Here is a 24,374-nt window from a genome sequence, read left to right as displayed (position 1 = left end):
CAGGGAGCAGTAGGTGCACAGAGAGATGGTACCAGGGCAGTCGTCAGTGGGAAGAGAGGCTGCTTTGACACAATGTTCCCGAGAAGATTAAGAAGAGAACTTGAGAAGATCCATCTAGGGCTTCTTGTTTCCCTGCTTTCCTTTGATGAGTCATAGCTATGAAGAAGAGGCAAGCAAAGCAGCTCAGCCCAAGAAAGATGTGCCCACCAGGCTATGAAAACCCAGTTATGAATGAATCAAACCCTGGTAAGCTGCTATGACTAGCGGATGAGGGAGCTGAGGTCAAAAGGAATTGAGGGTGAATAGTGGAGAGAGCACACTCTAAGTCGTGTCCCCTAGACACGTCGGAAAGTGGATTTGCCTTGCATGATAAATAGCTTGACAGACAGACAACTGTAGCACTCAGCTGTCCCCTCAAGAAAGGACTTGCTTGGTCGTTAGCAAGGTTTAGGAACTCTTTCTCAATTGTTGTGGACAGCACCATGAAAAAAAAAAATTACCCACTAGGTTTCTGCCTACCTTGCCAGTGATTAGCCTATTGGGAACATTTTATGAATCCTTTACTGAACGGCTACAGAAGGCGGGCATAATGACACATGCCTGTGACCCCAGCTCTCGCAAGGCTGAGGCAGGGAGATTACCAAGAGTTCAAGGTCAGCCCAGGCTACACAGCAAGACTATTTCAAAAGAGCCAAGTTATAGCAAAACCACCACTGGCTTTTGCCGGTTGCCTGATTGGGCACTCCAATCAGGAGTACAAACACAGTGGATGCCATGTGTGATTTTCTAATAGCTGTTTCGTCCAGAACGAGATTGGAGTCGTATTTCAGATTCTCATAGTGCATGCCTAGATGTGTAGAGAGCCTCACAAATCTTTGTCTAGCTAATTTGCATTGCATCCCTTCTGGGTTGCTAATGACCAGGCAGTTTGTATTTTGGGAGCTGAAGTAGGCTGACTCCAGAACTTTCTTGATTTATGGATGATCATCTCTTTATCTGGGTGTTATCACTGTGTAAGGCTGTGAACAACTGTGAATCTAGGATTCCTTCTTTTAAAAAGGGCAGTCGTGAAGACAAATCGTGTCTCGAGTTTTAGATGAACGGAAACGACCTTGATGGGCCATGGAGAGAATTACATGTGAAATTCCTTAAGTAAAAATGTATTGTTCTGGGGTGGAACCTAGCATCCATGAGGTCCTGGATTCAATACTTAGTGTCAGAAGGCAAATAAAATGGAGCCATGCATGGAAGCGTGTGCCTGTACTCCCTGCACACTGGAGTCTGAGAAGGACCATGAGTTTGTTTGTTTGTTTCCCAGAGGGTTTCTCTGCATTGCCCTGGCTGTCCTGGAACTCCCTCTGTACCTCTGTAGATCAGGTTATCCTAGAACTCAGAGACCTGCCTGCCTCTGCCCCATGAGTGCTGGGACTAAAGGTGTGTGCCACCAAGCCCAACGATATGTATATACCTAGGCTATATAGCAAGTTAAAGGCCTGAGCTGCATGATAAAATCTTTTTTTTTAGATTTTTATTTATTTATTATGTATACAATATTCTGTCTGCATGCCTGCCTGCAGGCCAGAAAAGGGCACCAGATCTCATTACAGATGGTTGTGAGCCGCCATGTGGTTGCTGGGAATTGAACTCAGGACCTCCGGAAGAGCAGTCAGTGCTCTTAACCTCTGAGCCATCTCTCCAGCCCCCTGCATGATAAAATCTTACCACAACAAAACAAAATGAGGACTTTGACTTGAAAAGAAATGCCATTTCCACAGGCACAAAGGGTGCTGGAGGCCTTCAGCCTGCAGCTGTGAGTGCCTCAGCTTTCAGACAACTCAGCCAGCAGAGCCAAGCAGATACTCAAAGGCCTGGCTATGAGCGCTTAGAGCGGAGTGTGGTTGTCTGTTCGAGACCTTCCAGCTGGACTAGTGGAGGCCCTGTCAGGTAGAGGGAGTGATGAGAATGCTCCTTTGTTCTTATTGCAGCCTTTCTTCTCCACCAACCCTGTTGCTCTCCTGTTCAATCAACCGACTAGTTCCCAGAGAATCCAAACACAGTCAATTCTGCATAACAAACAACCACAACACCTCAATGACACAAAAGCTCCTCTTGCTGCCGATGAGTTAGCTGGCCAGCTGCTGTAGCTGTAACCTGAGCTGGGTCTCTCAGGTGTCTGTGAACCTGAGAAACATTTCCGCTGATGTTGTCCTGTGTTGTCTGCCATGCTTGAGAGTCAACTGGCTGTGGGCTGGTCTTGATGCCTCCACTGTGACAGGGAGTCTTTTCTTCCCACAGGGTCTAATTTACCAATAGACTCACCTTGGCTGGCTTCCAAGAGGGCAAGTTGAAGCAAGGCAGGCCTGGGAAGGTCTGGCTTGAATTCTTCTGTCACCATTTCTGCTGTATTCTAACGGCTAAAGCAGACTAGCTCAGCTTTGTGAAACCATGTCTTGATGGAAGGTATGGAAAAGAACTTTGGAAAGTTAATATGGAGAGAGGCATAAGAAGTGGGGAGTGTTTTGCATTAATCTGCTGTGGGGGAAATTCCCAGAAGTGAAATGCAGTGTTCTAGGCTAACAGAAACGAAAGCAATCTCAGTTTACTGTATTGCTACTGCCTCCCCCAACTCTTCAGAGTGTGTATGTCTGGTTTTGCTTTTTTATTATTGTTTATTCAATTTTTCTGAGTCAGGGTCTCACATATCCCGTGTTGGCCCTGATTTGATATGTAGCTTAGGATGACCTTAAACTTCTGAGTTTCCTAAATGCTGGGATTTCAGGTAGGCACTCTTTGGATGGAAGCCTCACCCCAGCCCCTGGCATCCGTACATCCAAAGAGTCTGGAATGTTTGGGTGGAAGCTCCACCCCAAACCCCCTCCCCTGGAGCTTCCTCAGTCCAGACTCCACCCCTGAGAAAGTCCACCAAACATTGACCCCTCCCCAGAGAGGCTCAAGACCACTTCCACAGGTTATTTAAACTGCCCTCCAGAGAACAAGGGCGTGGTCTTCAGGTCTTCTTTAGCGCCCCCCACCCCCACCCTGTCCCATCTCCTCTCTGGGGGATCAGAAAGCCATCCAGGAGTATTTGTGTCCATTAAGCCTGGGCTTTCTCTAATTCGGTTTGATTTGGTCTGATTTGGACTATTGCATCAACGGAGAGGTTTATTGGGGTGCGGAAACTTTTCATGCACCACTCTGCCCAGTTTTTGTAGTTCTAGGGATCAAACCCAGGGCTTCCTGCCCACCAAAAGGGCATTGTGCCAACTAAACATAAGGAGAGTTCCGGAGATGGCCTGGCTAATATGTCAGCAAGCAAGGGTGTTAGCAATCAGGCACTGCACCGGCCTGCCCTCAGGGATGAGTGTCATCAGCCCCCAAGATACGACGCAGTCCCACCGTCTCTATGAATCTGGGATTTTAGGTATGCACTCTCTATGAGTCACGCATTCTCCCTATGTGCATGTGCTAAGTCCCCTTATAAAAAGCCAGGTCCTTCTCTGTCTCTATGTTCCCTTTCCCCTCCCACCCTTGCTCAGAAGCAGCCTCTGACCCCCACCCCCAGATCTCTTGCCTGGTTTGGGTTTATGGTGCCCCTTGGTTCCACCCTGCCAAGGTATCTTCTGCCACTTAAATCATTGCAATGGGCCTCTGGAAGTAATGCCTGGCTCCTGATCCTGAGTCTTTCTGTCCCACCATGATGCGAAGAGCCTTTGACTATGATGGATTGAGATTCTCTGAAACCATAAGCTAAAATGAACAGTTCCTCCCTGTGGTGGTTTGAATGAGAATGGTTCTCATAGACTCATGTTTCCAAACAGTTGGAACTGTTTGGAGGTTTCAAAATCCCATGTCATTCTCTCTCTCTCTCTCTCTCTCTCTCTCTCTCTCTCTCTCTCTCTCTCTCTCTCTCTCTCTCTCAGCTACTGCCCTATTAATATGCCTGGCTGCTTGCTTGCCTGCCTGCTAACATGCTCCCTGGTTATGATGTCTTAGTCACTGTTCTATAGCTGTGATCAGAAACCATGACCTCAGCAACTCTTATAAAAGAAAGCGTTTAATTGGGGCTTGTTTACAGTTTCAGAGTTTCAGTCAGTTATCATGGTAGGTGCATGGTAACACACAGGCAGACATAGAGCTGGCAAAAGTAGCAGAGAGTTCTCTATCAGGATCGCTGTGGGTCTCTGCCTCCATTTCTATCAGCTGCTGGATGAAGATTCTATGGTGATATCTAAGATATTCATTGATCTGACTACAGGGCAAGGCCAGTTCAGGTACCCTCTTCTCTGTTGCTTAGGGTCTTAGCTGGGGTCATCCTTGTGGATTTCTGGGAATTTCTCTAGAGCTAGGTTTCTTGCTAGCCCCATAATGGCTCCCTCAGTCAAAATAGCTCTTTCCATACTCTCATCTCTGTCCTTCCTCCATCTTGACCATCCTATTCTTTCAAGTTCTCCTCCCCCTCCCCTTCTTTCCTCCTCTTCCCCCTCTACCCCACTTCTCCCCACACCCATAAGCTCCCAATTTTCTCAGGTGATCTTGTCTATTTCCTTCTTGCAGTGGATCTATGTATGTTTTTCTTAGGGTTCCACCTTGTTACTTAGCTTCTCTAGGATCATGTACTATAGGCTCCTTATCCTTTGCTTTACAATTACAATTATAATAGGAAATAATCAAATTGAGGCCTGAAATCAATAAAACAGAAACAAAGAATCAATGAAACAAAGAGCTGGTTTCTTGAGAAAATCAACAAAATATACCAACAAATCAACAAGATATCCAAACTAATCAAAAGGCAGGGAGAGAACATTCAAATTAGGAAAATCAGAAATGAAAAGGGGGACATAACAACAGAAACTAAGAAAATCCAGAGAATCATTGGGTCATACTACAGAAACTTGTACTCCACAAAACTGGAAAATGTAAAGGAAATGAACAGTTTTCTGGATAGATACTAAATACCAAAATTAAGTCAAGACCAGGTGAACTTTATTATTTTTAAACTATTTTTTTGACTGTCTATACCCATTTTTTTCTTCAGGATCTAAGCACATGTTTAAGCATATTGTACCTTTTTAGAGGTTTTCTGTGTCTGAATCTGGCTTTACTAAGCATCTGCAGTGGTCTCTGATCATGTGAGACAAATCTCAAATGCTATGCCAGCCTCCAGTGTGCTCATTCGTGGATGGTGCTGGTGCATGGCATTGGTGCCTGGCTGCTGTGTCTGCTGAACCTACCCAGGAAGCTGCACCAGGGAGCCACATTTGACTCGCTCTTCCAAACTTAGTTTGTTTTTTCTTTTTAGTTTTATCCGGCCTTATGAGGATGTACATGAACTTGTCTGTGAGAGTGAGGAGAGCAAGCTTCTTTTTTTTTTTTTCCTTTCTATAGGCTGCCAGCAGAAGGTGGATCTTCCCACCTCAAGAGATCCAGATTAAAAGTGGGTCTTCCCACTTCAAATGATTTAATGAAGAAAAGTACCCCTCACAGGTATACCCAGCCTTTTTGGGTTTTAGTTCCTTCCAGATGTAGTTGACAACCAAGACAGCCATCACAGGTAGGTAGTTGACCACACCTTTGGTTTTCTTTCGTATAATTGAAATTTTATAATTCAATTTTTTGTAATTCCTACCTGATTTTTTTTTTTTGGTCTCAGTTTCCTTTGCTGTTGTGGTGGGGTGGTTATCTCGTATTTTAAACAGCTTTATTGAAATATACAATTTATATGCCAAGAAATTTGTCTTTCAGTATACTTAACATACCATAAAATTAATCTATTTTAGAAATAAAATATCTTGGTGGGCCAGAAACAGACAGCTTACTAAAAGTAGGGTCATTATGAGTTTCAGGGTTTTCCCCTAGTGACCTACATCACCAGACCCTATACCTCAAGGGCTCCAACACCTCCCCTGACAGTGCCATTGTAAGTTAAGGTTAAACCAGGTGTTTAAATGCATAAGCCTATAGGAACATTTAACATTCAAGCTTCACCTTAACACTCCTCACTCTGAGTAATGCTCAGTGTTAACCTGACTGGACTTAGAGGCACATCCGTCAGGTCTGAACGGGCATTTTCAGGGAAGTATAACTGCAGAAGGAAACCCCACTTAGGATGTGGATCACACACTCTGGCAGGAAGGGGAGAGCCAGCGAGTGAGTGTGAGAATCTCTACTTTCTGCTGTACAGCCTGTGGGGAGGTGCGAGTCCCAGCTCCCTGCTTTCACCACTACGAGTGTCCACCTTAAATGTACCCTAAAATCGTGAGCCAGAATAGGACCTTCTTTTGCATTGCTTTTTGTCCCTTATCACAGTAGCCAACACATCTCCACTCCTGCCTGCCCCTGGTCACCACTAAGCTGTATTTAGTACCTGTAGACTACCTATTCTGGACATGTAATGTAAATAGGATCACACTTAGAAATATTTTGTCTCTGGCCTCTTTAACTTAGTAAAATGTCTTCCAGGCTCATCTATGAGGTAACGTGTATCCATTCTCCAATTTTTCTTGGCTGAATAATTCTCTATGTGCCACATTTTGTTTATCTACTGACCAACTGATGAGTGTTTAGTTTCACCTACTTTTAAGGTATTAAGAAAAAGCCACTAAGGGCATTTATGTACAAGATTTTGATGGGCTATAATTACAATCGACTGCATCTCTCAGATAGTCACTGAGAGTGATAATTGCTATGTTGAGTGTTAGCTCTAACTTTAACTTTTTGAGGAACTGTCAACTCTTCTCCAAACTGGATATGTCATTTTACAGGTCTCAGGCATGTGTGGGATAGCTGTATCATCCATTTACATTAAGATTTTTAGAAATAAATTAGCAGTAGTAGAAGTTTGTCGTGTAATTTTTTATTTACATGTAAATAAACACATTAAAGTAAGTGTCTGTTTGTGCTTTCTCACTTGCTTGTCTGTCTTTCTCTCCCTTCTTCTCTGTCTCTCTCTTTGTCTCTCTCCCTTCCTCTCCTCCCTTTTCTTGTTCTTCTTTCCTCTTTTAATCCTGCCTTGCTATATAGCCCTGGCTGATGGCTAGACCTTGCAGTCCTCTTGCCTCTGCCCTCAGTGCTGGAACTACAAACCAAACAAAATCCTAACTTCATAATGTTATGAAGCTTCCTGATCCTGGGCTTGTGCCTTCCCCACGTTCCCAATCTCCTGCTCTTCGGTAGGGAAAACTTGCTTGACACTCTCCACCAGTCAGTACGTGTAGAGCCCCAACAGACCAGGCTAATGTGAGATTTGATCTCACATTCACAACTTTGAAAGTCTCATAAGGATTTTGGATCTCATAGAAAGAACCCCTCAAAGTTGGCCTGGGCACATGCCACATGGGGACTTGGGTAATTTCCCAACCTTCCTGGTCGAAAGGTAAACAATCCTATTACCAGAGGTTCTGTTTATCCTAGAGGTCACATGCAGGAAAGCCCACAACAGCACATCACATGATGAGCCGTTTGCAGCACTTCCAGGCATAGGGGAAAAAGGACTTCATTTTTAAATATTTGTTTTTATTTTATGTGTGTAGGTGTTTTGCCTTCATGTATGTTTGTGTAGCACATGAATACCTGTAACATGAGGGCTGGCTTGTTGGGGTTTCTGTCCCTCCCAGTACCCCAACAACCGGCAAGCAACAAAGAAAATCACACACAAGACTCCATAAGGTTATAAACTGATTGGCTCATTAGGTCAGGCTTCTTGTTAACTCTTATAACTTATGTTACCCCATTATCCTTATCTACTTTAGCACATGGCTCTGTACCTTTCTCAGCTGGGCAAGTTACATGCTGCCTCTTCAGTGATCTGCGCAGGAGTGAAGGAATGGCTTCCTGCTTTCCAGGATACTCCTGTTTTCATTGCATCACCTCTACTTCCTGTCTGGTTTTCCCACCTATACTGCCTGCCTGGCCAATCAGCGTTTTATTAAAATATGATTGACAGAATACAGACAATTCCCCCGCATCATTTCCCTCTTTTTTTTTTTTAAGCAAAGGAAAGTACCCATAGTCCATTTGTTGGGAATGTGGGCGTAGTATTTCAGGCTACTTCCTGCTGGTTGGGGGCGCTGATGATCTTATGGGGACCTAAAGAAAATTTAGAGTTATAGTCAAGTCATGACTGGAGTATCCTGTGAGACCTGATCATCTCAGGCAGCGCCTTGAATCCGTTCTGGATGTAGAACTCAGACATCTGGGCCATCTATTCCTGTCGGAGATTTTTCAGGTGGCCTCCCTTGGTCAAAGATGATTTTTCTTAACTCTGAATAAATCCAGAGCCTCTCATTTTCTGTGGAAACAAAAGCAAAATCTCTTCTCCAAAGTATCATACCTTTTGACTTCAATTTTGAAGCCAAGGTATTTTCAAAATTCCTATCTTGGGTTAGTTCAGCAGCATTTATAAACAAAAGTCTTTTAGCAGTTGTTGCTCCTTCCTCAGCAATCAAACAATTTAAAGAGAGCATAATAGCATACAGTATGAAGATTCTCTGTGCATTTTCCATCTTTATGCAGCTTTATTTTAACTTCTATTTCTTTTATTTTTTCTTTTAACTTTTGGCTTTTTGAGACAGGTTCTCTGTATATATCTTTGTCCTGGAATAACTCTGTAGACCAGGCTGTCCTTGAACTCACAGAGATCCACTTGTCTCTGCCTCCCAAGTGCTGGGCTCAAAGGTGTATGCTACTACACCTTAAACTCACAGAGATCTGTCTGTCTCTGCCTCCCAGGCACTGGATTAAAGGTGTGTACTACCACACCTTGAGGTCACAGAGGTCAGTCTACCTCTGCCTCCCTTGTGTTGGGATTAAAGGTGTATACCACCACACCCAACTACTCTCTTTCTTCCTTTTTTACCCTAAGAACTTTAACCTTTAGCCTACATATATTTTTAACTCATAGTAAACCATTTAGAGGTTTTCCTTCCCCTTTGACTCTCTTTTTACTGTATATCGCTTTTTCTGACCACATGAGTCTAAAACCGTGGCTTTGATGGCTAGACCCAGTCCATTTCTTAGCTTTCCAGACTCATGGTAGAGGTACCAGCCAGAGCTGTGTTCACTGCCACAACTCTATATGGAGTTTCAAGGTCCTTGTCAGCAAGCAAGCTGCAGCATTCTGCTCACAGACCACTCTCAGTCAGACTGCCGGCCTGAAAGAGTCAGAGTTTGCCCTGGCAGGACGGCCCAGAAAGCCGGCATTTTAAAACAGCGCAGCTTTTTTCGTGCTACGGCTGAAAACCGAAAAGCATGCATTCAGCCCTTCATCAACACCGTTTAAGTGCTTCGCGGCAGGACCTCCCAAAAGAGCTGCAAGGTTTTGCAGCTAAAGCTGAGTCAGGAAGCCTCTCTTAGATGAGGGCATTTGCTTGCCTCTAGCAAGCAGAGCAGACCCGAGAAACTGCTGCTACCAAGAAACCATGCATAATGCTGTTATTTTGTTCTAGAATTACTTCCCAAGCTGTCTCAGGCTTTATGTGGATACAGTTGTCCACACGTTGGCGCCATATGTAACATGAGGGCTGGCTTGTTGGGGTTTCTGTCCCTCCCAGTACCCCAACAACCGGCAAGCAACAAAGAAAATCACACACAAGACTCCATAAGGTTATAAACTGATTGGCTCATTAGGTCAGGCTTCTTGTTAACTCTTATAACTTATGTTACCCCATTATCCTTATCTACTTTAGCACATGGCTCTGTACCTTTCTCAGCTGGGCAAGTTACATGCTGCCTCTTCAGTGATCTGCGCAGGAGTGAAGGAATGACTTCCTGCTTTCCAGGATACTCCTGTTTTCATTGCATCACCTCTACTTCCTGTCTGGTTTTCCCACCTATACTGCCTGCCTGGCCAATCAGCGTTTTATTAAAATATGATTGACAGAATACAGACAATTCCCCCGCATCAAATACCTGCTACCCAAAAAAGAGGTTATCAGAACCCTTGAAGCTGGCATTATAGACAGTTGTGAGCCTCCCTATTGGTGCTAAGAATTGAGCCCAGGTCCTCTGCAAGAACATCAAATGTTCTTAAGCACCGAGCAATCTCTCCAAACCTAAGGTGATGGATACTTAATACTGCATTTTATTTTTTCTATCTTTTTTTTTTCTTTTTTGAGACAAGATCTCCCTCTACAACCCTAACTTGCCTGGAACTTGCTATGTAGACTAGTTTAGTCTCTAAATCATAGATCTCCCTGCCTCTGTCTCCAAGTGTTGGAATTAAAGGTATATTTTACCAGGTTCAGCAATACTGTGTTTCTTTGATGTGTTTTAAATTTCTAGTTTTTGCATCTAGTTTTTTTTAAAAAATAAGTTACCTTTATTTTTGAGATTTTAATATAATTACATCATTCCCCCTTTTACTTTTCTCCCTCCAAACTTTCCCATGTTTACCCCCTTGCTCTCTTTCAGATTCATGGATTCTTTCATTATTGTTACACACACACACACACACACACACACACACCCTGCTCAGTCTGTATGATGTTACTTGTACGTGTTTTGGGGCCGACCATGTGGTATTGATTAACCAGTAGGTGTGTTCATCTTTCAATCTCACTGTTCTTTAGTTGCCTGTAGTTCCTTGTCTTGACTTGAGGTGTTGTGAGCATCCCCCATCCACAACATGTCCCCTTGTGTCATGTCTAGGCACTCACACTGGTAAGGTTTTATGGGTGTAACTTCTGATATTCCTAGGAGGACAGTCTCACAGCAAACTCCTCGGGCTATTACAATCTTTCCATCCCCATGTCCACAATGATCCCCGAGCCTTAGGTGCAAGAGTTGTATTATACATGCATCAGTTGGGATGGGATTCTACAGTTCTGCATTTTAGTCAGTTGAGATTTTCTGTAATGGTCTCCATCTATTGCAAAGAGAAGTTTCCTTGATGAGAGGTGAGAACTGTTGGGAGCAGTGAACGCCCAGATCCTGAATTTCTTGTAAACAACTTGTTTTCCCCTGATCTGAGTGCCTACAGCTGCTCTGAGCACAAGATCCTCAGGGGTTCCTGATGGCAGGGGAATGGTTTCTGGTGTGTTTGGCTGGGGTGTGGCTATCCCTATATAAGCTGGCCCTGGACACAATAAAGGGGGCAGTCTTGTTTCAAGGATGACCCGTGTCTCTGTCTCTCTGTCTCTGTGAGTCTTTGTGTGTTTTAATCTCTAGCCCCTTGCCCGGTTCACTAACTGTATGGTATAGCACATAGAGTGCAGATGGGCACCGTGTGCCATTGAGAACTACCCTTATCTGTGTGCATAATGATAAATATTTAGAATGTAGTTAGAGATTACGCTGGTTTAGTAACGTTAGTAAAATTTAGTCTTCTAGGTTCTTATGGTGGGTTTAATAGAAAATGCTCCCCAAAGGGAGTAGCACTATTAGGAGGTGTGGCTTTGTTGGAGTTGGTATGGCCTTGCTGGAGGAAATGTGTCATTGTGGGCGTGGGCTTGGAGGTTTCCTATGCTCAAGCTGCTTCCAGTGTCACAGTCTACTTCCTGTTGCCTGAAAGATGTAAAACTATCAGCTACTTCTCCAGTACCACATCTGCCTGCAAGTCACCATGTTCCACTATGATGATAATGGACCAAACCTCTGAAACTATAAGTTGCCACCTCAATGAAATTTATAATAATTTCATTTATAATAGGAAATCATATATAATTTCCTTTATAAGAGTCACCATGGTCAATAGAAACCCTAGCAAAGACAGGTTGGTACCAGCATAGTGAGCTATTGCTGGGACAGACCTGACCATGTATTGGGGAGGACTGTGGAAGGAGTTTGGAACTTTGGGCAAGAAAAGCCATTGAGGGTTGAGACCTCAGTGGGATGTTCTGTGGGAGCTTGGAAGATAAGAATGTTGAGAGGCATGCAGAAGCCAGAGGCCTGGCTTGTGAAATTTCAGAGGGAAGCTTAAGGACTCTATTTTGTGGTTCTGGTTATCTGGACCTGAAGAATCAGCAGTGATTAACAAGATCCCAGAACTACTGAAGTGAAACCTTTATGTCACTGGGACAATTGATGCTGGTCGGCTGGAGCTAAGAAATAAAGGTGATTAAGAAGAGACCGGCATCATTGAGGTGAAATTTTCTGGGAAGTGTTTCCTGAGAGCACAGAGAAGCTGTGTTCCAGAGGCAGCCATGGTTATACCTCATGTCGGCAGCAGGACTTGGTAATATAAAAGCGTCACCCAAGTGGTTCTGGTTTTGAAGACATGAAGGGGACATGGAAAGCAGCTAAGGCTTGGCACTGGGAGAAGCCAGGAGAGGCCATTGGTGAAGGTGCAGCCTCAGTGGCAATTGAAGGCCCAGAACTGAAAGGATCAGGCAAAGAAGTTGAGGCTTGTCACCATGAAGAGAGGCTATGCAAGGCTATTGGGAGGGCAGTCCAGTTGCAGCAAGGGACTCCAGAATTTTGGAGTTGCCAGTACGTGGGAAGACTACCAAGGACAGCATCAGCAGTGGAATAGAGCTGGCTGGAGCTTAGCAGACAAGCTGTGTGTGCTACAGAGGGCAGAGCTGGAAAAGTGATCCAAGCCCTTTGCAGGAGTCCGGGAGATCGTGAGTGAACCCCAGATCACTGGACAGAGTTATGTGCACTGTTGGAGTTTGTTTCTGCTTGGTTCAGACCGTGACGGTGCCCTGGTTCTTCCATCTTAAGGAAGGTGTTTACCTTAATTTTCATTGTTAAAGGAGCCCACTTGAACTTTTAAAGGAGACTGGATATTTTAAAAAGACTTAGATTTTAATGTGTTTGAATTTGTAAAGACTGTGGGACTTTTAAAATTGTTTATGATCTTCATATGAGATCTTGGGGGATGAATAAGAAGGAAAGGATTGTGACTTCCTAGTAATGCGCTTATGTGTCAAGGTGAGAAGGGGTCAGCGGTACTGGCTGGTTTTGTGTCTCAACCTGAAATAAGATTGAGTCATCCGAGGAAGGAGCCTCAGTTGAGAAAACACTTCAGTGAGACCCAACTGTAAGGTATTTTCCTATTTAATGATCAGTGGGGGAGGGCCCAGACCAGGATGGGTGGTGCCACACCTGGGCTGCTGGTCCTGTGTTTTATAAAAGGCTGGACTGAGCAAGCTAGGGTAAGCAAGCCAGTTAGCAGCTCTCCTCCTGCCTCCAGATTCCATTTCTGCTTGAGTTCCTGTTCTGACTTCCTCCAGTGATGGAAGTCTTCTCCCCATCTTGCTTTTTGGTCAATGGTGTTTTGTTGCTGCCATAGAAACCCTAAGACAGTTCTCCAAAATCCATGGACCCACAGGGCAGAGCGGGATCTGACCAGAAAACCTCCTCCCTGAGGACCTGAGAACCTGAGGACTAGTTCTCATGGTACCAGAAGGCACTATGCAAGCTTCCAAAGAAGGAAAGCGACCAGTAGTCCTACCCCGCTATGTGGGTATGACCCACATATGCGACACCTATGACCTACAATAATGACCAGCAAGGCACAAAAACCATAAGGCTCCAATAATAGCACACATGCCTTCACGGTAATCAACAGCTCGAAAGACTTAAAGTCCTCTCAACAAAGGGAAATCATGCCTGGTACTGGGAGTTTTACACAGAGTTTTATAATACATGCTGAGTTAGACAATATGAGGTGGGGTCAAATTCATTCTTTCATGCAGGGATACCCCGTCATAAAAACAATTTCTCCTCCATTGAATTAGCTCGCCATCCATGTCTCTGACTATATCTTTATTGCGGAACTTCCTAACTTTCGCTTTAATTTGCAGTAAGCTGGGTAGGTCTTTGCTGCATTAACTTTTCCTGGGGAGACAAGAACAGACATCTACTCCACTTAGATAAGACATCAATGACGGACCAATGGAACAATTCTACCCGAGTATCACTTAAAAAGCCAATCAGTTTATTGTTCTTACTTGCAGGAGCATGAACAAGGAGTGACTTACAGGTGTCCCCAAGCAAGTGCATCACCAGGGAATCTTACTCCAGGATGTATGACAGCTTCTCCCCAGCTGCAATGATGGAGCCCTTCTGGCCATGTGTTCATATGTGCCAGAACCTCCTACCTGAGATCATGTGCAGCCGCGGTGGAATTACATGGGGAGGGGGAGTGTAGGCATGCGTGCCCAGAAGCTGAGGTGAGAGTCTAGTGGCCCACCCCACCCCTCTTTCTGAGGAAATGCCAAGAGGCCCCATCTGAGGGTTGCTTGTGTGCTGTTCTGATCAAAATGGCAACAAATGGTTGCAAATTCAAGGACAGTCTGTTGTTGGAGGAGTGGGCTGCGTCCCGCCACCTGGTTAGCTTAACCCCCGAAATAACCACACAGAAATTGTATTAATTAAATTACTGCCTGGCCTATTATCTCTGGCCTCTTATTGGCCAAATCTCACATCTTGATTTAACCCATTTCTATTAATGTGTATCGCCACTTGACTGTGGCTTACCAGCATGAGTCTAACCAGCGTCCATCTTGGGCAGGAAAATCATGGCGTCTGCCACACTTCCCTTCTTCCCATCATTCTGTTCTTTCTACTCTGCCCACCTAAGGGCTTACCTATCAAAAGGTCAAGGCAGTTTCTTTATTCAACCAATGAAAGCAACACAAATACAGAAGGACTCCTACACCAACAGCTTTCTACAAACAACTTTCTATCTTAGTGGAGGACAAAGAATGTATTTCGTTCATTTAAAATGGCAAACATATATACAAAAAGCTCTACAACGGTTCCTGACAGTAACCATCCATTTCTTCCCTTCTTTTGTCTCTCCAAGGAATCATTTGGTGTGGTCCTTGGCACATAGTAGTTAGAAATATTGTTCGCTAAATGTGAGTGTAAGCATGCACCCTAAGAGGGTATGGATCTTCCAAGCTCTGATTGCATGGGACACACAGGGAAATTTTTAGGGATCCCCAAACTAAAGGTCAGGAAATACTAGGCTGACCTCAAGAGCCATCCTGTTGTCAGGGAAGGGCCTCCAAATTACTCCTCCATCCTGAAGGCCAATGACTTCTACTCGAAGTGAGCCCTGACACTTAGGACAACTCAGAGTTCCCAATACTATCACCCCATTTCAATTTTCAGCTATCCAAGAGTTCACTTGTTTAACGGCTTGCCCAGCCACAGTGTTTTTAACATGTGGACATGACCTCAATTTCTTAATATTGAATTTTGTTCTTATCTGCCTAAAACCAGAAATACTGTTCTCAGGCGGCAACCGTCACCACTGCAGAGGCAAAGCAACGGCGCCGGCATTTCTGCCTCCGCTGACCCCTCTCTCCCTTTCTTTTTCTAGCATGCTGCACGTTGGGAACTCTCACACACTCTCAGGAAGAGAGAAGGAGGCTGCCGATAAAGGCCTGTTCATCCCACGCAGCCCTCTCCTACGGGTTTCGGTATCTTTCTGTGACATTCCAGAATCTGCCCTCCGTGTGAAATTACGCATGTGCACCGACAGAGCCTTAGATGTGTGTTATAGGGTGCACACAACGACTTCTGTCACTCTGCTCTTTCCAGCTTTGGAGCGCTGTTCAGGGGGTAGGCCCCACGGTTAAGTGCTTCAAATTACAGCCTCTGACTTCAGAGCCAACTCCCCCACCACTTGGCCAAAGCACCTCTCTACAAATGATTGGGTATGGGACTCCATAAACACATTTTCTTCCTGGACTTCTAGGGATGGTGGCCTTCTCCTAACCCTCAATTAGCTGGAATACAGGGAGACTATATTCACTTATTTATGTATTTATTTTTTACTCTGCCAGAGACTCGCCTCACCCATGCTGGGGAAGTGTTCTACCTCCAGACCAATCTCAAGTCCTTTCTAGTATTTCAAAGAAGTTAGACCTTATTGTTTAGACCAGAATTGTGCTCTCAGTAAGACAGAAGTGAAAGTACAGATGCTCTCCCGGATTCCCACACCCTGTTTCCCTCCTTCCCACCATCCCCCATACAGTACACTCGTTACAGCTGATAAACTTACTCAAACACAAGGCACATCTTTGTCACCCACAAAGACCATAGTGTGCACGGAGGCTCCTTGTTGTGGCACCAGACTGTGCCTCCAGACTGATCTATAATGACATGTGTCATTGAGTAGCGGCAGAATGATCAGGAGTTCGAGGACAACTTAAGCCACGTGTCCCGGGGCGTGGGAGGGGGGGAGACAGACAGACAGACAGACAGACAGACGAGAACTCCCAGAGTCTAGACTCAACTCTAGGTGGTGCACCTCAAGTGAAGTTCAGCCTCTCCCAGCTGGCGCATCTCTGCTGGCTGGCCTAGGAACCGGTTCCACCCCCTTTTGTTTAAGTGTCAAGCGAATGGGTTTCCTGTTGACTCCGGGATATTGTGAAAGGGCAGGAAGAGGCCAGGCCTCCTCGTCTCTCTCTTTCCTCGCCAACCCCTTTATTTATTTTGTGCACGTCTGTTTGGGTTCTGGGGGTGTTTCCAGCTTGTGCTGCTGGAGGGCGGCCTTAGCAGCCGGTAACCCCTCCCCAAGGAGGCGAGGCCGGCCGGGAGTCCGCCCGATCCCAGGCTGGACCTTCGCGGGGCGGGGAAGGGGACAGGACGGGAAGCCAGCGGCGAGAGCCAGCCGAGGAGCTGCAGGCCGCCTGTGCGTGCCCAGGAGGCGGGGAGCTCGGCCGGGTCCGCGCCCCAGCTCTGCGCGCGCTGCAGGTGGAACCCTTCTTCCCCGCCAAGAGCGCTGGCGAGGGGCACCGGCTGCCCGCAGCTCGTCCGCCGTCGCCGGGCTGCGCGGTGGCGCCTCGCCCATGGCTGAGGGCCGGCGGCGGGAGGACGAGGAGGAAGAACTACGGGAGCGCCGCGAGCTTGGGGGCCCTCGGCGTGCCCGGGGCCGCGCGCTCCCGGGCCATTCGGCTGCAGGTGAGACGCGTGGGGCGCGGGGACCAAGGCCACACGAGGGTGGGGAGCGCCTAGAATCCGGCTTTCCGTGGCCACTCACTCACGCCCTGACCCGCGCGGCGACAGTTCTCGCTGCAGCCTGGAGGGACTGACACCTTTAACTCGTGGAGGCGAGAGGGCGGGACAGTGGCCATTCCATCCTTAGTCTCTTTTTGGAGGGCTGAGCCCGAGATAATTCAGTTTGGTCTCTTGACCTGTTAGTGGTCTTGGATCTGAAACTCCAAAATTTCCGTGCAAACCAAATCCGAGGCTGCCGGTTTGGAACTTGTGGCTGGGTGATTACTTATCTGTGGGTGAGTCAGAGGCCATGGAGAGCTCCCTGTGTCTGATTCTCCTGGTGGACAACGACCTCTCCCTACGGTTTCGCCTGCGCCACCTCAACCTGGTCAGACCACGTGCCCTCCTGAGTCAAGTCTTGTTTCGGCGCAGGTGAACTTTGGACCTCTGGGCCTTTCCTTCCCTCCCTCCCCCACGGCACCAATTTTCTGTTTGAGAGTAATTTGTTGAAACTATCCTCCTCGTGGTAAAAGGGAGTGCCCATGTAGTATCGGAGAATGGAGTTCATTTGGACTGGGGATCATTTGGGGGCCTGTAGTTACCTATATGATCTTGTTTCGGGGCACACAGATGCTGCACAAATCAAGTAACTTGGTGTATAAGTGTAAGATTAAATGTAGGTCCTTCCGTTTTCCTGGGTTTTTTTTTTAATCTAACATAATGGGGAGGAAATTATTGGGGCTGTGGTTCCAGCGGGCTAACCACAGTTATCTGCAACTGGAGGGAAGAATTAACCTGGAGGATGATACGGAGAGGTGAAGGATTTGGGGAGATTCCGGTGAAATCCGTTCACCAGGCCGGAGGATCCTTAGAAAGTGAACTTGGAGGAGCTAAAGTTGGGTCTTTGAAACTGGAAAGCAGAAAATGGGATACAAGGGAAAAAGGAGAGTTGATCAGAACAGGATACTCTCGGGAGAAATCCTGGGACCTTAAAAATAACTTCCTATGGCCCTTGTTGGACTTTTTTTTTTCCCCAGAGTAAAGACACTTGGCTGTCACCACGAACACCCACTGATAATAACTGGTCGTTTCGTTCAGTGTAACCCTCCGTGAAATAACAAAGGATGGTCCAGCAAACGATCCGAGAATACCACGCGAAAAGTTCGCAAAGATGTGCCTCCATTGCTTACGGGTTTTAGAAAGTGTGGGCTGTTCTGGATTCCTGGCACCTTTCCGCAAAACGCTTCCCTCTTAGGAAGCACTACACTGTGGAGAGCCGTGCTGGAATTTAAACTAGATATGACCCAGATATATGTTCAGTATTTCCTCAGTGTTGTGGCTCCCCCCCCTGCCCCAAGGCCAGTACAAATGGTATTTATGTAGCTTTTTACTAGTTCCATAATGTGTGAAGGCTGCCGGGGCCTGGTTAGGTTCTGTGAGAATAGTTTGCCAGGGCATGGTGGTATCCGGTTTCTGCACCTAGAAATGGGTGTTTTCAGTTTTTGTATCTTTAATATGACTTTTCTTCACGAAGGGGTAGGGGACAGCGATTCCATAAGTGGGGTAAGAGGGTCAGACTCACGGTTTTAGGTTTTATTGTCTTGGGATAAATTATTTAATGTTGGCATGTGGTGCTTCTCCCGCCAAATTTATTACCATGTTTTCAAACACTTTTTGCATTCCTTACCAAGCTTGGGCATTAACTCTGGTACTTGACTGGTGCCCCCTTCCAAGTGAGCGTGTGAACTCATTCTGAGGCCTGATGTCCCTCTGTTTCTTCCTGACAGTAGTTCATTCTGCTGGTTCTCAGTGTTTCTTCTTCCCTTCGTCAGTCACGTTCAGACTTTTCCCTCTCAAGATTCCTCCTTCTCTTTAATCTCCTTTAACCTGCTGCATGCCATAGCCCTGAGACTTGTAGACTTGAAACACCCAGGGAGCTCTCTCCTGCTGCCAAATTATGTGTGGTTGTATAAATGTATCTAGTTTTGCAGTATACTTACAGTGAATTATAAAGCGAAGACTCTTCTAACTTATGCAAGAGTAAGAAAAAGAGTACCAATTCCTTAGAAAAAGAATATCAATTCCTTAGAATTACACTTCTATCCCTCCCAGACATTGCCCCTTCTCTCTTTATAGTTAAACATTAAAACCTTTGTGTGTGTGTGTGTGTGTGTGTGTGTGTGTGTGTGTGTGTTTCTAGGGACTGAATCCAGGTCGTTGTGTGTATTAGACAAGTCCTCTACCACTTGCTATTAAAAAAAAATTGAAACTTTTTCCTACCTTGTCTATAAAATTTAACCGTACACATCCTATACAATATTAAGTTTATAACTTGGCTTAGGTAGAATCATCCTGAATGTAGTTTTTCCACGGTCATGTTGTGTAGCCCGTTCTGTCCTCAAATTAATGGTCCACCTGCCTCGGTCACGTCATGTTTAAAATGCCAGGCTTTTGTTTTTTGTTCTTTTGTTTCTTAGATGGCAGGTGTAGGGTATTCTTAGTAAAAAAACTGTGATTTTAGTAATCATTTATCTTACACATAGAAAGTTAATTGATTTAATTCTTACTTCACAAAATATATCTAAGTTTTCTCAGGTTTTTTGTTTGTTTATTTGTTTGTGGGGATAGGAGGACATGCTAGCTAGAGATCGACCCTAGGGCCTTATCACTGCTAACATGGGTCTTAGAAGCCCTCTATTTTACAATTTAAGATACTTTTTAAAGTTCCAAGATATTACCTAAGGCACCAAATGGACTATTTCCTCATCTTTTGATCATTATTACTATTATTATTATTATTATTATTATTATCCTTCTATTCCCACACGCACACATTACTTCTTTGTGATTTCAGTTTTCCCTTACTGACAAAGAGAACCACACAGAAAACCTTAAAATGTACAAGGGTGAGAGAGGAGGGATTGAAAGAGAGAGAGAAAAAAACAAAAGGATAAAAGGAAGGAGGAAGAAGACAACTGAAATTTTGCAGAATTGGAGAAGTTACCTATGTGACATTAACATATGAGCAGAAAGAGCAGAGAGGATTGCCAAGCACCGAATCTTGTGGATGTTGTGGACACTTGTGAATGCTCGTGGTCCCTTGTGGACACTCGTGGACACTGTGGACGCTCGTGGACACTGTGGACGCTCGTGGACACTGTGGACGCTCGTGGACACTGTGGACGCTCGTGGACACTGTGGACTCTGCGCTGTTCTGAACCATGTGGGATATCACTGGTGTGATATGAAATCCTTAATTGCCCCTCTTGACAGTTTTAATATAAAAGCCAGGCACATTTTAATTTTTGGGACATCTTACTGATCCATTAAACGTCAGTCTCAAACAGGGAAGACTATCATGGGTTTGTCAATCAAGTGATTCTCAAACTTTTTGTTTTATAGGGGTTGAACAGTCACAGAGTGCTAGCTACTCTCTCAGGTCCCTGGTCTCCACTGGTTTGGGGACTAAAGTCTGAAAATATTCTTTTTTCAAAAAAAGAATATCATTTGGCAGGGAACAATTTGCTGGAGCCATTCTCTCCTTCCATGCGAGTCTCAGGGATCAAACTCAGGCAAGCAGTCACCTTTACTCACTGGGCCACCTCATAGGCCCTGGTCAGAGAGTGTTCTTAAGGTGCTCCCAGACATTTCGATGCTTCCGGTTCCTTCAGAATGGTACTTTTGAACAGAGCAGTTGAAAAACAATGAGGTAAACACAGAGAGCTCCACAGATAGCACATAAGCTTATTTTTTATTCTGGGGTTCTTGGCAGCTTAAAGGATTCCAAAGTTGGTTGATGTAAGCCAGCCTAGACAGTCAATGGTATTCTCTGTTCTTGACTTTTCTTTCCCGCCATTGGTCAGCAATTCTTCATCTGCACAGCTAAGTCTGGTGTGTTGACGTTGCCACGTCACGCGGGTGTGTTGGCGTTTCCACGTCACACTGGTGACTGCTGGTGACATGGATCACGTGGAGGGCATGGGAAGTAAAAGCTGGGGTCACCAGTTCTCAAGTTTCCTGTGACTGCCTTAGCTTTTAAAATGGAAAGTTCCCAGGAAACTTCGAAGTGTTAGGTGCATCAGAATGTATAGTTATGCTTAGCCAAAGCCAAGGTTAGATAACTTCTTCTAACATTGGAGGAAGAGGGGGAGAAAAGGAAGGATGAAATTTACTGATGAGACCACACTTACACCAAAGTGAGCATCCTGTTTCTTTCAGTCAACATTGTAAGATGATAATGTCACAGGTTGCTGTTGGTTTTTATTGTCCTTTAAGAATGGGCCTTCTTAAATATTTTTTTTCACTTAACACCCTTTTTAGGCCAGAAAATTTTTATATAGCCCTAGATGTATAAACCTATAAAAGCATTAACTGAAAAGAAATCATAAAGAGGGCTGGAGAGATGGCTCAGTAATTAAGAGCATTGCCTGCTCTTCCAAAGGTTTTGAGTTCAATTCCCAGCAACCACATGGTGGCTCATAACCATCTGTAATGAGATCTGGTGCCCTCTTCTGGCCTGCAGACACACATGCAAGCAGAACACTGTATAGATAATAAATAAATAATAATAAAAGAAATCATAAAGGATTTTTATGTTGAAACAGTTCTTTGATATACATGTAATTTTCTCACTTATTAAAGGGAAAAGCAGATTTGCATACAAGAAGTGGGATTTGCTTTTTTTATGTTTGAAGTCTTGGCTGAAATGCTCGTGCTTCTGGGTGTCAGGGCATCTCTAGTGTTCTTCAGAACTGGTGGGCACTTTGATTTTAAATTGTCAGCACTGACAATGATGCATAGAAGCACGCAGTCCATAATGACTGAAGTTGTGTTAAGCACGCAGTCCATAATGACTGAAGTTAGTTGTGGTTTTGGGCTGCTTCACAGATTGCTGGAAATTCTGTTCCAATTCCAAGACAAAATTCATTTAATGATTTTTTTTTGTTTGGTTGGGTTTTTTGTTTTTTGTTTGTTTGTTTGTTTTGTTTTTCAAAACAGGGTTTCTCTGTGTAGCTTTGGCTGTCCCGGAATTCGCTCTGTAGACCAGGCTGGCCTCGAACTCCAGAGATCTGCCTGCCTCTGCCTCCTGAGTGCTGAGATTAAAGGTGTGTAAATTCAATGTCAGCCTGGTCTACAAGTGTTAGTTCCAAAACAGGCTCCAAACTGCAGAGAAACCCTCGCTAGAAAACTTAAAAAAAAAAATTAAACATTCCAACACAATGCAATTCAAATGTATACTGATTTGATACATGCTGAAGAATGGTTCTAAGAAAATATTTATTTCCATAACAGGCTCTGGTTGGTGTGGTGCAGGCCCTGGTTGGTGTGGTGATAATGGTGCAGGCTCTGGGTGGTGTGGTGATAATGGTGCAGGCTCTGGGTGGTGTGGTGATAATGGTGCAGGCTCTGGGTGGTGTGGTGATAATGGTGCAGGCTCTGGGTGGTGTGGTGCAGGCTCTGGGTGGTGTGGTGATTGTGGTACAAGCATTGGTTGGTGGGGTGATTGTGGTACAGGTTCTGGTTGGTGTGGTAACGTGTGTCACGTGCTCAGAACTGAGGCTGCAGTGAAGCCCAGAGCTGCAACACTCTCCAGAACTGTCAGAAACCCTGGCATCTCCTGCACATTTGATGTTGAATTTACTTTGGCCCTTGCACATTCAGAAACATTTTACTAGTCCCACTTTTTTTCAAATACACATTCAGTTATGTGACCCCATATGCAGGGTGGCGGTTCACATTTTAAGAAACTGTGAAAAATACTTTATGGTTTTTTTCCATTCTTTTTATTAATTGTTGGGGGTTTTTCTTCTTTGTTTTTTTTCTCAACTAAGGTATCTAGAGTTTTGTGAGTGGTTATATTCACTGTAAATATTTAATACCTGAAGCTTTTCTGCTCATTTGTTCTTCTCTTTGTGGTCTCTTTGATGTCGACGTTTCTCACTTCAGTGTAGGTGACTGTGCGAATTCTTCCTTTATAATTGTGTCCACTTCCTCTTTCTGGTTAATAAATGCTATCCCTACAATAAATCATGAGAGCATTTTTCTCTGTAGTGTTTTATTATGATACTCCTAGAACATAGCTAGACTTGTAAATATTTATAGTTATTAGTGTTTATGTCTGCTTTTCGCTGTTGCTAACATATCTGATACTTAGTTAAATCTAAATTGCTGTTTCATTTGGGGATTAGTTGTGGATTTTTTGTTTTGTTTTGGTTTGTTTTGGTTTTCTCTGTGTGACAGCTCTATCTGTCATGGATCTCACTTTGTAGACCAGGTTGACCTTGAACTCACAGAGCTGTGCCTGTCTCTGCCTCCCAAGTGCGGGGATAAAGGCGTGTGCCACCACTGCCTAGCTGGCTGTGGGGTTTTATCAGCAGAAAAAGCAATAGGCACAGGCAGTGTCACCACTTAGCAATCAGATACGTTTGCTGCGAACTGTACACTTGAAATCCCTTAGTCCTACCAGACTCTCGAAGTCTGAGGCTGCTTCTTCATCTCGGCATTCTGTCAGCCAACAGATGATGATGATGATGATGATGATGATGATGATGATGATGATGATGATGATGATGGTTACTAGTTGGGGACGAGGGTCTGGAGTTCTAGATCGGGGTAAGCCATCACGTGAGGGCTAGGAATAAAACCCAAATCCTCTGCCAGAGCCACGAGTGCTCTTAACTACTGAGTCAACTCTCCCGCCCCGTGCAGATTATTTTAACATGACCCAATAGTAATGTTTAGTTTTCATTGTTGTCAAAAATCAAAAGTTTGTTCTTGTGACTTAATTTCAACAAAGGAGAAGTTGACAGTTTCCTCCTTCCTTCTGTCTTCAGTCCTGGAGATCACACACACATACATAGATACACACATACACACACGGACACACACATACACACACATATACACACAGAGAGACAGAGACACACACACAGACACACAGACACACACACACAGACACACACGGACACATACACAGACACACACACATACACACAGAGAGAGAGAGACAGATACACACACATATACACACACAGACAGAGACACACACACATACACACAGACACATACACATACACAGACACACACACATACACAGAGAGAGACAGATACACACACACATATACACACACAGACAGAGACACACACACAGACACACAGACACACACGGACACATACACATACACAGACACACACACAAACACACACACACCACCTCACACTTCATTTGCTTTTTTTGATTCCTCTTCTTTCAAATTTATCTCTAAGCTAAAAGACTCAACAATTTTATTTTCACATTTCACAATACCCATGAAAACTAAATTTGTATCCCATTCCTCCCTTTAATACACATTTTTAATCATGTATATATAAGTATTTACCTTTGTGTATGTGCACCGTGCACATCCCTGGTGCCCACAGAGGCCAGACGTGGGTATCGGGTCTCCTGGACCTGGAGTTCCAGACTACTGTAAGCCCCTGTGTGG

At 44.8% G+C, this 24,374-nt stretch overlaps 1 protein-coding gene and 1 non-coding gene across 4 annotated transcripts in view; both read left to right on the top strand.

Moving 5' to 3' along the window:
* Nucleotides 1-431: 431 nt before the first annotated feature.
* LOC125394246 (small nucleolar RNA SNORA32) lies at nucleotides 432-550 on the top strand. Its single transcript, XR_007230150.3, has one exon. It is a non-coding gene; the product is annotated as a small nucleolar RNA SNORA32 (small nucleolar RNA).
* A 15,978-nt stretch (nucleotides 551-16,528) lies between these two features.
* Nucleotides 16,529-24,374, top strand: part of Sh3d19 (SH3 domain containing 19) — a 151,853-nt gene continuing 144,007 nt past the window's right edge. The window contains exon 1 of one of the 3 annotated variants that reach the window (XM_048424513.3): nucleotides 16,529-16,854. In XM_048424513.3, coding sequence (XP_048280470.3) covers nucleotides 16,743-16,854 — 112 coding nt within the window. In that variant the 5' untranslated portion in view covers nucleotides 16,529-16,742. The remainder of the gene's footprint in view (nucleotides 16,855-24,374) is intronic. The other 2 variants (XM_048424511.3, XM_085682538.2) reach the window with 2 other exon arrangements.

This window comes from Myodes glareolus, chromosome 20 (assembly GCF_982192425.1).
Source record: "Myodes glareolus chromosome 20, mMyoGla1.1, whole genome shotgun sequence".
Lineage (NCBI taxonomy): Eukaryota > Metazoa > Chordata > Mammalia > Rodentia > Cricetidae > Myodes > Myodes glareolus.
Note: the sequence above shows the minus strand (reverse complement) of the source record. Positions and strands in the feature narration are given on the sequence as shown.